Genomic DNA, 14488 nt, shown 5'->3' with positions numbered 1-14488 from the left:
GATTAAAGACGAAACGTTTCAATATATTTTTTTAATTTTTATTTTTTTAATCAGTCCAGAGGACCTGACTTAACGTTTTTAGATTTTTTTTATGGGGGTTATTGAGCATGCATCAGGATATTCCCATCGTGTGTTTTTCCTCCTGAATTGTCAACAATGGCATTGCAAAATAAATAGATAAATAAAAACGTTAATATCAACTGACGTTAGTTTCTGAAAAATATTTAGCCTAAAAATCGGTTAACTCCGTTAAGATGACGCATTGTGTAAATTAACAAATTGAAGTGTTAATAACAGGAAAAAAAATGAACAAAATATGTAGTGTTTGCGTGCTTTAATTATAATATTGAATATTGTAAATTTCCTTATCTGGCATTTTAATAGAAATGGATGAAATTTGAGCTCCACGCACTTCCGGGTGAGCTCCTCTGTGATTGGACAGAAACGTCGTGAACGTTCTACACACCCGGAAGTGGGGCGGTGCTGCTGTTTAGCTGTCGAGTCACCTCTGTCAAGCGGGATGGAGGAGCAAAATGAGCTGCTATAATGCAGAATAACGAGGAGTCGCCCGTAGCCGAGCATCTTTAATCGGCACATTTAGACGAAACCCTTATTGTCTTTTGCGTCTCTGACACGTTTCAACACCGCTTTTGCCAAAAATGATGGAAGAAATCGACAGGTTCCAAGTGCCTCCTGTCAACGGAGAGACGCAGCCTTTGGTAAGAAGACAAAAACACGTCTTGTTAGCAAAGCAGTCTGTAATGAAGGCAAAATGGGAACGTTCACGTATCGTTTTTACTTAATCGTCGTGGCGATGTGACAAAAAAAAAAAACTCAATCTGTCCGTGAGCTAACGGGTTGTAGTGTTGCAGCTCTGGGACAAACTGGTTCTTCTTGGGATGGAGCGACCAACCACATCAGATGGAAGGATGGCGACTGTCTTATTTCATAGATGTGATCATTAAAGACGCACGACTATTGTTATTTAATAATTAATTTCCGAGCAATCATATTACGCACTTTCGACAAAACCGAGTGCTTGCTGCATCAATAGCTGACTGTTTTTACGTTTCGTCATTTTGTGACGTGTGATTTGGGTCGGGATGGGTTTCAGAACAAATGTTAGAATCAGACATTTGTGCCTGAGCAGATTGCACACGCCTGGTTAATACAATCCAGTCCATTTATTGCTCATATCAAGGCTTTGATGAGCATATTTTCTGCAACATTTACATATAACTACATTCGAGTTGCACCTCTGATAAATCATCCTGATGTGTTGGGAACAAAGCAGTCGAGACAAAAAGGAGTTTTTCAAGCTACGCTTCTTTTACAATTCATTTTTTTTGCTATCGTTGGACCCTGTGTACACAATTCCGTTCCACCTCATGTGCCACATGTGGCGAGAATGACAGTAAAGAAACTTGAGCTTTGCTTCTCCAGTCCCACTTTTGAGGACAAACGGTGACAAAACGCACAGAAAACGTGCTAAAAGTAGTGAGGGCTTCTTTTACGGCAGTGATCACCTCATGTTTCATCCGATAATAGTTTTTTCTCAGCTGAACATAATATCAAATATTTGCGTTGTGACGTACAGCACAGGCTGAACAACTGGGAGATAAAGTTGGAGGCCAGACCGAGATGGTTTGGACATGTCCAGAGAAAAAGACAAAGAGGAAATATATGGATGCAGTTAAAGAGGACACGGTAGTTGGAGTGAGGACAAAGGACAGATGGACGATTTGACACCTGCAGAAGAAAAATATTCGCTGATTGTCTTGACGCACACGATTGAACCAGTTTTATTTCAAATTCCTAACAGAGACCTGCAGGTCTTTGTTTACCCCTCAAACAGATCAGTCTCCACGTTGTCTGCCCGGGTCAGGACCTCAGGTGCAGTGGCACACATGGCTGTGCATTTTCATGTTAATACCTTCATTCATCGGGGTTTCTAAATGTCATGAACACGCCTGCATCAGCCAATTGAACACAAATGAAACTGCTTTCAATAGAACATTTAGTGAGAGTTTAAGGGTCACTGTTATAGTTTTTTTTATTTTTTTTAATCAAGCATGAAATCACACCCAGTTAGAAAATAATAGTGTTAAATATCCTGGAAGTGATTTAATGAAGGCTAACCTATAATTACCCTGCTCTACACTCAGATTGTACTTGTTGTGCATATAGAAAGTGTTCAGGTGTTTTAATGGTCACCTGATCTCTTGTTCTTCACTGCCATTGGTCAGCGGGTGGCCACGGTGTATAATCCTACCAATCCCTTGGTGTTTATGCTGCATCAGCAACCTCCTGAAGCAGGAACGCCATCTCCAGTGACAGACGGGTGAAAACTGATACTGAAGTGGTCAATTCTTTCATATGTAGGGAGCAAGGAAATGTATTTTTATATACAATTTAGGTTAAAACGACATTTTAAAAAAAACAAGACACAAATCAAGTTTCTTTATTCACATCACGTGTGGTACATGAGGTGTATAAGGTATATACAGTATATAAGGATCTAAGATATATGCTAAACGGTACGCTTAATATAATAAGTAAAATAATATAATAAACCCAAATATAAGTAGAAACACACTAAAGATGCATCTAAGGGGATGGTAAAATCAGGATAAGACTCTGAACTTGTTTTAGCTGAGTCCTACCTGCTGCTTCTTAAATAAGACTTATTTTAGGAAACGCTAGGAAATCCTGACATGAACAACTTAGTGTGGAACTCCTTTTTGTACTCAACCTGTTCTTCTCATGTGAAAATAAATCAAAGGGGTTTATTTGAAAGTTGGTGGGATTCTGCGAGAGAGAAAAACACGTTGCACCTTAGGGCCTGTCAGAAAATGTTTCTGCTTCTTACGTTGGAAATAAGTTGCATGTGTCATTTCACATCTACTAGTGTGTGTGTTTGTGTGTGTGTGTGTGTCATTTTCACAGTTGGGGCGCTCATAAATTATTCCAGCTAAGGCAAAGTGCATCATCATCCCCTGATGAAAATGAGGCGATTGTTGAAGGTGATATTGGTAACTCATACCATGTTCTCACAGAAAAGTAGGAAGATGTGAGGAGGTAACTTTTCTGTCACGGGAGGAGACTAATTTAAAAACTTTCTGCTGAAAATGAATGTTCGGTGTATTGTTTTTATGCTGTTTTATGCTACTAGTGCTTAGTGTATTTTTTTTATTAACGTTTTTTTACATTGTAATACATTTGTTGGATGTAACTCGGACCTTGTGTACACAACTTCATTGACGAATAAAGAACCTTGAATCCTTGAATGTCGCAGGACGAACGTTGTGCTCAGACGACTAAACTTTTAAAGATGTTTAAATACTGTATTGTTTATGCTTTGTAGCATGCTCCACTTGTGAGTTCAAGTTGTGATTTGTTGCCAGACTTATCTGGCTCATTATTAGAGCCAGATAATTATGTGGAGTTGCAGATCAGTTGTTGCACATGTCATTTAATTTTACAGTGAATCATTTTGTATTACTCACCCGCCTTCATTCACTCAGACCCGTTATCATTTTTCATGCTGAAAATACTTCTTGTATTGTTCTTGTAATAGTACATACTTGCTTTCCAGACCTGACTATTGTGCAGGTTCACAAATACGTGGTATTCTTTTTCCAGGATTTCCCTGGTTCATGTCCCTTCCATCTGTCTCCCACACTCGTCTCAGGCTGTAGCACTAGCTGACGTCTCAGTCAACAAATTCCCTGCCAGCTCTTAAAAAATGTCAAGTAAGCTAGATGTCCGATCAGAGAGTGAACTGTGTTAGTGAACCACTCAAATCATGCTTTCAAAGCGTTCACACATGGGTTTGGGAACATCAATCTAACCTCAGATCCATTTGTGATGTCCAACATTTGTTGGCAAGGTGAAATTTGTAGTAGGCACTTGGCTCCCTCTGATACAAATCATGAAATACTGTTAATTAAAACAAACAAACCCTAAAGCTTAGTTGTGCTGCACCATTTACTTGTATTCTTGAGACTTTGCTTTTTAAATGTATTTCATGGACATTTGTATGCAATAGAAGCTTTTTACACTTTCGGGTAAAAACATTGATTATTTTTTTTTTATTCCTGATTTGTGAGACTTTAAAATCTCTGTTGATTTCTGGACCAGGTTTCAATTGGTTCAGTATTTCTCCCTTTAAGGAGCTTTAGATGAGATGAATTGGGGAATATGTTGACTGTAAAGAGCCCTGCACACTTCGTCCTAATCTGAACAGTCGACTTGCGGTCTCGTGGTTGCGGGACACTCGTTTTCATGCACATCTTTCATAGTCCACAAGACACACGGCACAGAGATCCTGGGAAATCCCTCCCACTGCAGTATCAGAATCAGAATGCCTTTATTGTCATTATACGCAGTACAATGAAATTAAGAGCCACTCCTATGTATACAGTATACATTACTGCATAGGTTTCTTCCTGACAGGGTCTCCACTCCGTCACTGCATCTGCCATTTGGCCACAAATCGATCACGCCTCCTGACTCCAGACAGCACAATGTCTGCACTAACTCCATCCAGGAGTTTTTGGACCATTTGACTATCTAAGTGTGTCATGAAGAGTTATACAGATGAATATCAGAGCACATTTCTGCAGTGCGAATCACACCCACAAACTTCAGACCAGTTACACTGTACTTGGCACATACTCCTGTGAGAAAAGATTCGGCCCGGGCCTTGTGTCGAGAAGGGACGGGCGAAGCTGCTCTGGGAACAAAATGACTTGATTTTACACAACTACGTCGCTGTGAGACGATTTTGCCGCTTCTGAAGGAGTATGCTGAAGCCTTGAAGTTGCCACTAAGAAAAAACGTGCCCAAGCCCTTATAGTCCGAGTTAACTGCCTCGTATTCTGTTCGATTGTTCTAAGCATTAAAATATAGGTTTGCAGGAGCTCTTGAACTCCAAATGGCTGGCACTCTGCATTCATGAGACTAGTGAGGTTCTTCAACAAGGAGAGGCCTGTTGAGTCATCATAATGCGGGGCTCTGTGAGTGAAGCAGGCCATGCACAGCCCAGCTCCCCTTTCCCAGTCTGGGGAAATGGTGGTTCCAACAGCTACCCCCTCTGTTTTCACACGGCCACCTCCTAACGGCGTCACCGCTCGCTGACGAAAGACACGGAGCTGCTAGCCCAGCCTAAACACTCGAGTCTATTGTTGCTGCATCCAAAGGAGCTGTAGAAAGTCTGTCGTCTTGTCTGTGTTGTGCACAAAAAGGGTTTCAAAGCAACTGCTGATCCTGGCTGTATTTACTGGGTAAATCCAGATCTCATTTGTGAGCTGACTACTTCCTTAGATCTAGTGTCTTTTTGGTGCCACTTTACAGTAAAGGTACCTTTTATTAAGGACTTAATGTTTTTTTAAACGGGTTGTTCTTGAGTTTACTTGGCATTAATAATAATTTATAAAACAGTCAAACACTGCCCGTACAGTGAACTATTTGGCAAGATAAAGCGTCTCACTTATATACAGTCAGGTAAATGTAATTTTTTGTTCTTACATGCAGATAATTTACTAAGTTATAGTTTACAATCTTGTAACAATTACATATTAACAAGTTTCAGACGCACTGAAACTTTCTGAGGCAGATTTCTTAAAGGTGAACCAAAAACGGTTCTGTGACATCAAATGGAAATACTTAGGACATCTCAAATCAAAGATCTCATATCAAAGTGGGTTTTTATTTTTATTTTTATTATGACAATCGTTTTCCTGTGTCCAAACTGCTCACAGATTGTGTTTAAATTATGACACGTTGCCTCTTGATCGTGAATTTATCACTTTCAAATTTAAACCTTGACTACAGAAATGTTTTCATGTGCGTTTCAAGATTTTTTTTTTTTAATCCTCGTTCTCTTTGAAAATCTTTGTATTTGAATCTAGACGAGAGCACAGACATTTCCAAAAGATGCTAAATACCCATGCTGGGCCAGTATGGTGATAATGTCCCCACCAACACGTCAAAATACGAATCAAGAAGAAAATGAGCGTGACTAGTAATTCTTGTAGCTTGTTTTTATTTGTTGTTGTTTTATCGTTTCCTCTTAATAATTAAAAGCAGACATCTAAAATTTCAACACATCAGAGTTGGAATTAAACAAGCCAGATGTTTTTGTCAAGTACAAACCATTGTAATGATTCATGAGTTTAAAGAAAAACAAAATTCTGCTTCGTCATCCGATTGCGTACAGACGACAGTTTATTTTGCAGAATGCCTGTTTGTCTGGACCGAACCTTAATTTACTATTTACTAGACATACATTTGAAATCAGTTAATATTTTGTTAAAATAAGCAAACTATATTTTAACGGAATTATTCAGATTTATGAAGCAGGTTTCCAAGGAGTTGTTATGAGTAGTCAGTATCTTACCTGCAGCAGACAGCAGTCAGAGTGAACTCGGGGAGTTATTTTCACGAGTCAGCCAAACTAATAGCTACTCAAAGGATGTCCTCTTTAAGAGTTAAGGGCCCGGCAGACTCCATCCGATGCCGAACAGTCGACTCGCAGTCATGTCGTTGTGGGATGTTCGTTTTCGCACACATCTTTTATAGTCCACGAGACACGGACGCAGAGCTCCTGAAAAACCTCGCTCGCTGCTCACCGCGGGGTTTCTTCCACTCAGATTCTCCACTCCGTCGCTGCATCCGCCGTTTGTCCACAAATCTATCGTGAAGAAAGTGCCACACTCCTCAGCAGATTGTCTTCTCCCTGCGCAATGTCTGCACGGTCTCCATCCAGGTGTTTTTGGCCATTTGACTAATTTAGGGTGTTTGAAGAGTCTTGCAGCTAAATGTGCGGGTGCATTTGTGCATTGACGAACACGCCCACAAACATCTGACCAGTCACAAAGTACTTGGCGCATACACCTGTGAGAAGGAGCCTTGTTTTGAGAAGAGGCGAGTGAAGCTGCTCTGACAAAATGACGCGATTTTCGTCACGCAACTTCATCAGTGAGAGCCGATTTCGCCGCGTCGGATGGAGTACGCAGGGCACTTTAGTCTCTGTCGTCTGAAACAGGTTTTACCTGAAACACTTTACTCGTTCAGGCAAACGTTGCGTTTTTGCGCTGCATTGCATTTGCATTAAACCGAACATTATTTAGCACTTTATGTTTCACATGGCATGTGTTACAACAGGCCGTGTTTCAACACAGCCGGCCTTCAACGATAATAACCATAGATGATATTGTAAAGCAATATATTAATAAAAATTGTCAGTACAAAAGTTCACAATAAAACATAACTTTAACAGCTTTGAAATCATTAAGGTTCAAGTTTTTTATGGCTGAAGTTTGTTCTTGTCTGGGCTCTTCTCTGAGTAGCTGTTAGCTTGTCTTCTCCGATTCTCCTCAGATTAATCGCAATTTTATCTGCAGCAGGTAAGATATTGACTGGTCATAACAACTCCACAAAATCTCACTTTAAAAATCTAAACTATCTCTTTGACATATAATGTTTTGTCTTTCTGTTGTTATACATGAGAGTATTTAAATGAGCTTTAAAGTATTCAGTTTTGTTGGTATTTGTATTATTACAATGACACTGTGATCAACACTTTTGGACACAAACAAACATAAAAGCAGCCTGAAGTAAAACAGGTTACAGCAGATGTCACTGTTCTCAGCTAAACTTCTCTGCGTTGTCTGACTCTTGTTGCAGGACCCAGCTGCGTCCTCCGCTTTAGAGGCACAACCTGACACCAAAGGCGAGAGTGTGGCCATGAACTACAAGCCCCCACCGCTGCAGGTCCAAATAGGTATCAACACCAACTCACCGCAAAACAACAAATAACATGACACAATATTTCAATATCAAGCTAACTGGCAGATGCAAACTGGCAGGCACTGAACAAACCAGTCAATTACTGTGTGTGTTAACGCTGTAATAGGACACCTCTGTATGCACGTTTGCTTTACTGCAACGCTGGAGATTACTGAAGGTGGAGAAAACAAGTGGTGCCATCTGATATGTATTTTATTTTATATAAGTGAATTTATGGCTCATAGCACTTAGACCAGGGATGGGCAGCTATGTTTGTTCCCAGACGGCTACACGCAGAATCGAGACTGTTGTAGAGGGTCGGACCAGCAGGCCGTTCTGCCAAGAAGACTCCGTAACTAGATATTAGAAATCTATAGATTTGTACGTCTAATGTAGATAATTAAAACCTTTTATAAACAATGTAAATATTAACATTCGTGGAAAAAAAGGCATTGTTCTGGAATATTTAAATTCTTCTTCTTTGGGCTGCTCCCTTCTTCAGGGGTCAACACAGTGAACTAAGATGCACGAAGACTTGGTGGTTGTTTTTATACAGGATACTTTTCGTGACGCAACCACACACCGCTGAGCTTCCACAGCCCTCTGTGTGGAGCAGATCGCTGCTATCTAGGGTGCATGGGGCAGCAAATGGTGGGGGTTAAGGGCCTTGCTCATGGGCCCAGAGTAGGGCAAATGAAGGTGGAGGCAGGTGTGGGTGCTTCACCTTTCCCACTCACATTTCCGGGGAGTTGAACCAGTGACCTTCCGATCACAGGCCCATCTTCTCTAACCTCTGCGCCACCACTCCCTCAGAGTTTTGCTATATTTCAAATATCAGCATGAAATTCACAACTTTAAATAACTGATGTTTATATTATTTTTTTTAGTGAATGAAATCTAATCTTTGTTGAGTTTCATCACCCGAGGTAGACTTGGACAGCTGCAGGTGATTTTTTATTGAGAGGATCTGCGTCTTGGTTTGCAGGCTCATGTGTGGAAAGTTCCCCTCTCCTCTTGTTCTCAGGACACGGTACTGCAGCGGAGTTCACCAAACACGTTTTTATAAAGAACAACGTACCGTTTTTTATTTTTCACCGTTTTGTGAGATCTCACAAAACTAGTTGCTTCGTTCCTAGATGTATAAATCTAGGTAAAATTGCCCCATTGCTTTTTATAGAAGTCCAAGTGTTCATAAAAACTCTACATTCTGTGTCTGTTTTTGTATTTTTTCACCGTGTGCTCTCACGCACTCCATCTGTAAGTGGGAAGACTTGCTGCTGGTGTGCACGGAGGAGACCGCTGATATAAACACCCACTTGCTTTCCAAAGAGCAGCTCTGTAAAAGTTCAAAATAAAACTTGGAGTTTAGGTTTGCACGCAGAATGAATTATATTTGATTTCTGATCTTCCATTGACCTCCCATGGGCTGGCTGGAGAGGGTTAACAGGCCGGGTGCAGCCTGCAGGCCCTAAAATGTCCGTGTAGGATTTAGTTGTATTCATAGTTCTTCATCGTTTTTAGTTTCATGAATTCAAGAAAAATAGTTTTCAGAACCTCCTTGATCAATATATTAATTACTTTGAGCTTATTATGAAGTTATTCTGTGTACTACATACTCTACATTTAGAAAATATGTTGTTGACAAGACGAGCTGGCAATAATCTGTAAAATGTCTTCAGATTTTTTAATCTGAATTAAGACTTCCAGTTATAGGAAGTGTGCGAAGCTCAGTCGAGGCATTTACTGATGACCTCACATCCTGTGTTGCCAGAGAAACAGAGGGACCTTGCCAGGAAGGCCTCGGTGAAGAATGGCACCGTGGGAAGTCCCGTCAATCAACAACCCAAGAAGAATGCCAGGACGAGGTAGCACCTTCCATCGCTTCTTTGGTTCTCTCTTTTATGACCGATTCAGACCCAAATGTTGCTCTTTTTGGTCATTTGCATCACAAGCAATATGTTTTTGCACCCATTCAGCACAAAAGCTGCACCCCACTGAAATGCTAATCCTGACAACAGGGCGGGCAGCTTTTTACAGACATGGATTGCTTCCAGACTGTCTGAGACATGTTTAGATTTCTTAATCTTACTACTAAACGCAATCAGGACATAACAAGGCTTCCTACAGTGAAATAAATAAAGATGTTTTGTGAGCCTGAATGCTCATAAGAGTCAAAACTACTGAGCATGAGCTTTGCCAGTCCCACAGTATTGACAAGGTTTGAGTTTAATCCCTCTCCCCAGTGGATTAATGGAAATTTTAAGAAAGGCGGCCCACCGGTCTGAACCCAGAATCCGAGACTGAAAGCTAACTTAGTCTTTCTTTAGTCTGAAAGATATGGATGCATTATGACTGAATAAATGTGATCCTTTTTTTAAATTTTAGTGACATGTGTATTGCATAACTTGGACACATTGTGGGCTGCAGGTTTATACAGATTACAACTGTGCCCCTTTCTAGGTTGGTGGTGCCAAACAAAGGCTATTCATCTTTAGACCAGAGCCCAGATGAGAAGCCCCTGGTAGCACTGGACACTGACAGGTAAGCAACGAGCAAGTCATCTAAAAATATTGTATAACATTGATAAAGACAGACACTTAGAGAACCAGGAAAGGTGACCTGAGAGAGACATTTGCTCTGTTTTGCAGACCTCTCTCAGCATTTCTGGAGCATTTATCTCTTGAATGACTTGACAGTGTTTAGAAGTGATCCTAAAAATGGGGCAAAGCCTCTCCCAAGGCTCAGGATTAGAGTGCAGCAGGGTGAGGATTTAGACAGCCAAAAGAGGCTCAGCGAGAGCACCCACTGCCCCCCCTGTGTTCCAGCAGGTCTGTGTCTTGAACAGATGGGTCCCAACATTTTTATCCCCACATAGTTACAACATGAGGTGAACCGTCTCATTTAAAAGGAGATCTGCATCATCAGCCTATACATCACACTCTCACTGACGCAACACAACACATCCATTTGTTTATTGTTCACATTTGAGAGCTACAGTATATGCATACTTTTTGCACAACGTGTTCCTGTTTTTATTATTGCTATGTGACACGCAGAATATTATTTACAGTAAAAAGTTGCATTTTCTTTTCACCGTCATGATGCTACCCCTCAAAGATCATACAAGACAGAAATTTGTGCCCTAAATCATTATTACGGTGCCATCTACTCAGACACTGAGTAGTTCCGTTATAATTACGCCATAAAATGTGTAACTTTACTTTCTTAATCTGAATGGTTGTAAATCATGGTCTGTTGAAAGGTTCTGTAAGCAAAACGCTTTTTTTTTCTTTCTAGAATATAAAACTAGACACTGTTTTAAAATTTGTATTTATTTCAAGCTGCAGTAATGTTTGACACTCTTCGCTGGAAGAGAGGATTACCGTACTCTACCCGTCATCCCAGCAGTCAGTTTGAAAAGGCAGCAGTGCAACAGACTGCTGAACATCCTCACTTGTTCTTCAGTGATGCAAATAACACAAGCTCTATTTGACGCTAAATGCATGTGACGTACAGCGCTTATCGTTGAAAATTAGGCGCTTTTGCCCCGACAGTTATTAACATAAATACAGAAGGTTTTCCTTTAAAAGCATCTGTAATATCGTGTTTAAATATGGGCAAGCTGCAGCGGTGCACATTGACACCGTGCTGACAGAAGCACAAATGTTGATTGGCTTTGCGCAAAATGCAAAACTGCACGTATAAAACAGAACAGTTAGTGAATCTGGGCCTTATTTGTTAATTGATAATCAGTTTATCCACATGAATATTTTTTTGTTTTTCAACTGTCCTCAATCAGAGACTGAGACCTCACAGTCCAAGATCCTGCCTTTTTTACATCTTCTCGTGTGAACTTGATGTATTTATCCACAGAGTTGATGTGGTCAGTAAAATGTTGGGCTTCCTGAGATTAAATTTTAACCCAGGTGTCGTCAACATACCTGAACCAATGACTTGGTGGTGTCCCTGAAAAGGACGTCAAGGCTCTCTTTTCTACCTCCTCCATGTACAGGTTGGCAACAATAGGAGAAACTGGAGACCCCATAGCACACCCATGTTTCTGCCTATAATATTGCTCCCCATATGTGAAGTAATATTCCATTGTACTGGAGCAACAGATTCATTATTGGAGGTTGCACAGTACTTGGGGCGGCTGTGGATGAGTAGTTAGAGCAGTCGTCCTCTTCTGGGAGTGTTGGGGGTTAGATTCCAGCAGCAGTCACATGTCGAAGTGTCCCTGGGCAACACACTGAACCCCTCATTGCCTCCGATGTGTGTCCCATCGGTGTATGAACGTGATCGAAAAGCAGTTCGGTTCTGCTGGTGGGGAAGGGTGACCCACTTGTATAATGGTAGGGGAAACACTGGATTGTGTTGTAAAGTGCTTTGAGCGTCTAGATTAGATAGAAACGCGAGTTATAAGTACAGTCCATTTACCATTGACTACTGTGTGTTGTTACACAATCCACCATTTTGGATTTTGAGGTCAGGACTGGTGAGAAATCTCAGACTTTCCAAGCTAGAATATTGACTTTGGGAAACATACTAGTTAATCAAAAAAGTCCATGCTCAATAATCCAGGTATACAATCCAACATTTTTCAGTCAGGTCATCTGGACAGTTTCTTTTTTTGTTTGCTGAAACGTTTCACCTTCCATCCAGAAGGCTTCATCAGTCAAGGAAACACACAACACAAAACTGATTCTTCCCCCAAACAGCTTACTCCAAAGTGGAACAAACCAGTTATGTCGGTGCTAAGATGGTGTCTTTGGCACGCCCCCTCCTCTGTTGCCGGCCCTCTTCCTCATCGACAGTCATGTCAAACTGGTTCAAAACCAAAAACCATACTAGTTAATGTTTTGTAAATTTGGATTTGAAACGGAACGCTCCATTAGTGTTGAATTTCTTTGTTTAATGCAGATTTTCTTTTTCATCAAAATGCATAACAGTTCATTTTTTATTAGATTAAGAACCTGTTTACACGACTCCGTTTCTAAGTGAACCTGTAACTTTTGTGTTGTGTTTTAGCTGTTTGTGTACACGACATCAATGACCGTTTACCCTGACACCAACATGTTTTGAATCCAGACCTCAGACTGGAAGTTTTTGGAAATGCCGAGCATGTGTGTGTAAGTGCACATGTGCACAATGGACAGCTGCAGTCAGTAGCTTTTCTGCACGAGTAGATAAACAACAGTATCATCGGGGGATAGCATAATGTTTGTGCTGCTCAGGCTTGTCAGTTCATCAGAGCTTCTGACACAGAACATGATGTGCTACACCAACTCTTGGGACAGAGGAGATGCACTTCTCACATTCTACAAGAACTGAACAGCCCTGTAAATGTTCATGCTTGAGGCCGAAGTGTTTGTGTGCATGCACATGTTGCTGAAACACAAAAATCACAGTGCCAGCTACTGACCTGGCATGAAAACTGTAGAGCATTCAAAGTTTTACCATCTCATCTAAACAGCGATTACGATCACAGTGTTGACATGTGCATGTGTAACGTTTTCTCAATCAGCACTGGAAATTCTATAATGTTTCCAGGAGATCGTTCTCGTCTAAACAGGGTCCAACTGTAGCTAGTGTATTTTAACATATTGTTAGGAGCTTAACTCTTTATAGCTTCTACTTGGTTCTTCACCAAATTCAGACATAGTGCCACTGGAAGTGTCTAGTTGTTGTTTTTATTTTATTTTTTTAAAACTGCTCTGATCTTCAAACACAAGAATAATGGTTATTTCAGTATTGAGCATTAAATGCAAATTAGGAATCATTATAATTTTACATGCTGTCAAATAAAAGCATTGTAAAACATTTACTTCAAGCCAACTGTTAATATAGTATACTATAAACCTTTGAGGTATGAGCAAACAGGTTTAATTCTTTAATAAATCCTCATGAACAAAAGACCGTAAGCTGAAATATGAGAGTTTCTGAGATTATTGTTTTTTAGCTAAAAGTGTTCAACAACACGTAGGACTAGTAAGTAGTAAGACTGCTTCAAAAAGTTTAAATTAGTTGCTAAATACTGTGCATTAGTCCCTCGATGCTTCGCAGTTTGACTTTGTGGACTCACTCTTTCACGGGTTTTCAGCATAAGATTGTACACAACATACAATTGGTGATGTAGCTGCTGTGACAGACAGCTTCAGAAAGAGAAAGGAGGAGTGGGGTCTGTCTTTCCCTATCGCTGCTGCTCAGGGGCAGGGATGAACAGATCAGAGGAATAAATGCAGAATATTGAAGAAAATGCTTAGGTGGAAAAATAAGAGTGAACCAGTTTGTAAAGAGAGAGAGTGGCTGAGCGCAGCTCACTCAGGTATAAGACAGACGACACCCCCCCCCCCCCCCCCGCTGTGACAGGCAGCCTCAGAAAGAGAAAGGAAGGGGCAGGGTGTCTGTCTTATACCTGAGTGAGCCGCACGAGCGACACAGATTGTTTATTTAAAATTATCAAGCGTCACCCAAACCGAGCCCCCCTTTTGCAATTACTGAGCGGGCCAGGCCACCAGGAAATGTCCCGGTGCTACCGATGGCCAGTCCGCCCCTGGGCGCTGATTGGCTCAGTAACTGTGGCATCAGTCTGTCTGCTGTCTTTCGCTGTTCTCTTTTAGATCATTGAGAGTTTAGAACATTAAGAACTTTTCAAGAGTGTTGGAAGGGTTTATAAAGACTTTATATATATATATAT

The 14488-nt window shown here is 40.8% G+C and overlaps 1 protein-coding gene across 2 annotated transcripts in view; it reads left to right on the top strand.

The window, feature by feature from the left end:
* The first annotated feature begins 473 nt into the window (after window positions 1-473).
* fam219aa (family with sequence similarity 219 member Aa) overlaps window positions 474-14488 on the top strand; it is a 16081-nt gene continuing 2066 nt past the window's right edge. For both annotated transcript variants that reach the window (XM_037679201.1, XM_037679200.1), the window contains exons 1-4: window positions 474-719; window positions 7690-7786; window positions 9563-9656; window positions 10252-10332. In XM_037679201.1, coding sequence (XP_037535129.1) covers window positions 660-719; window positions 7690-7786; window positions 9563-9656; window positions 10252-10332 — 332 coding nt within the window. In that variant the 5' untranslated portion in view covers window positions 474-659. The remainder of the gene's footprint in view (window positions 720-7689; window positions 7787-9562; window positions 9657-10251; window positions 10333-14488) is intronic.

This window comes from Nematolebias whitei, chromosome 7, assembly GCF_014905685.2.
Source record: "Nematolebias whitei isolate Nwh7 chromosome 7, NemWhi1, whole genome shotgun sequence".
NCBI classification, from domain to species: domain Eukaryota; kingdom Metazoa; phylum Chordata; class Actinopteri; order Cyprinodontiformes; family Rivulidae; genus Nematolebias; species Nematolebias whitei.
This window is presented reverse-complemented; position numbering and strand designations above follow the sequence as displayed.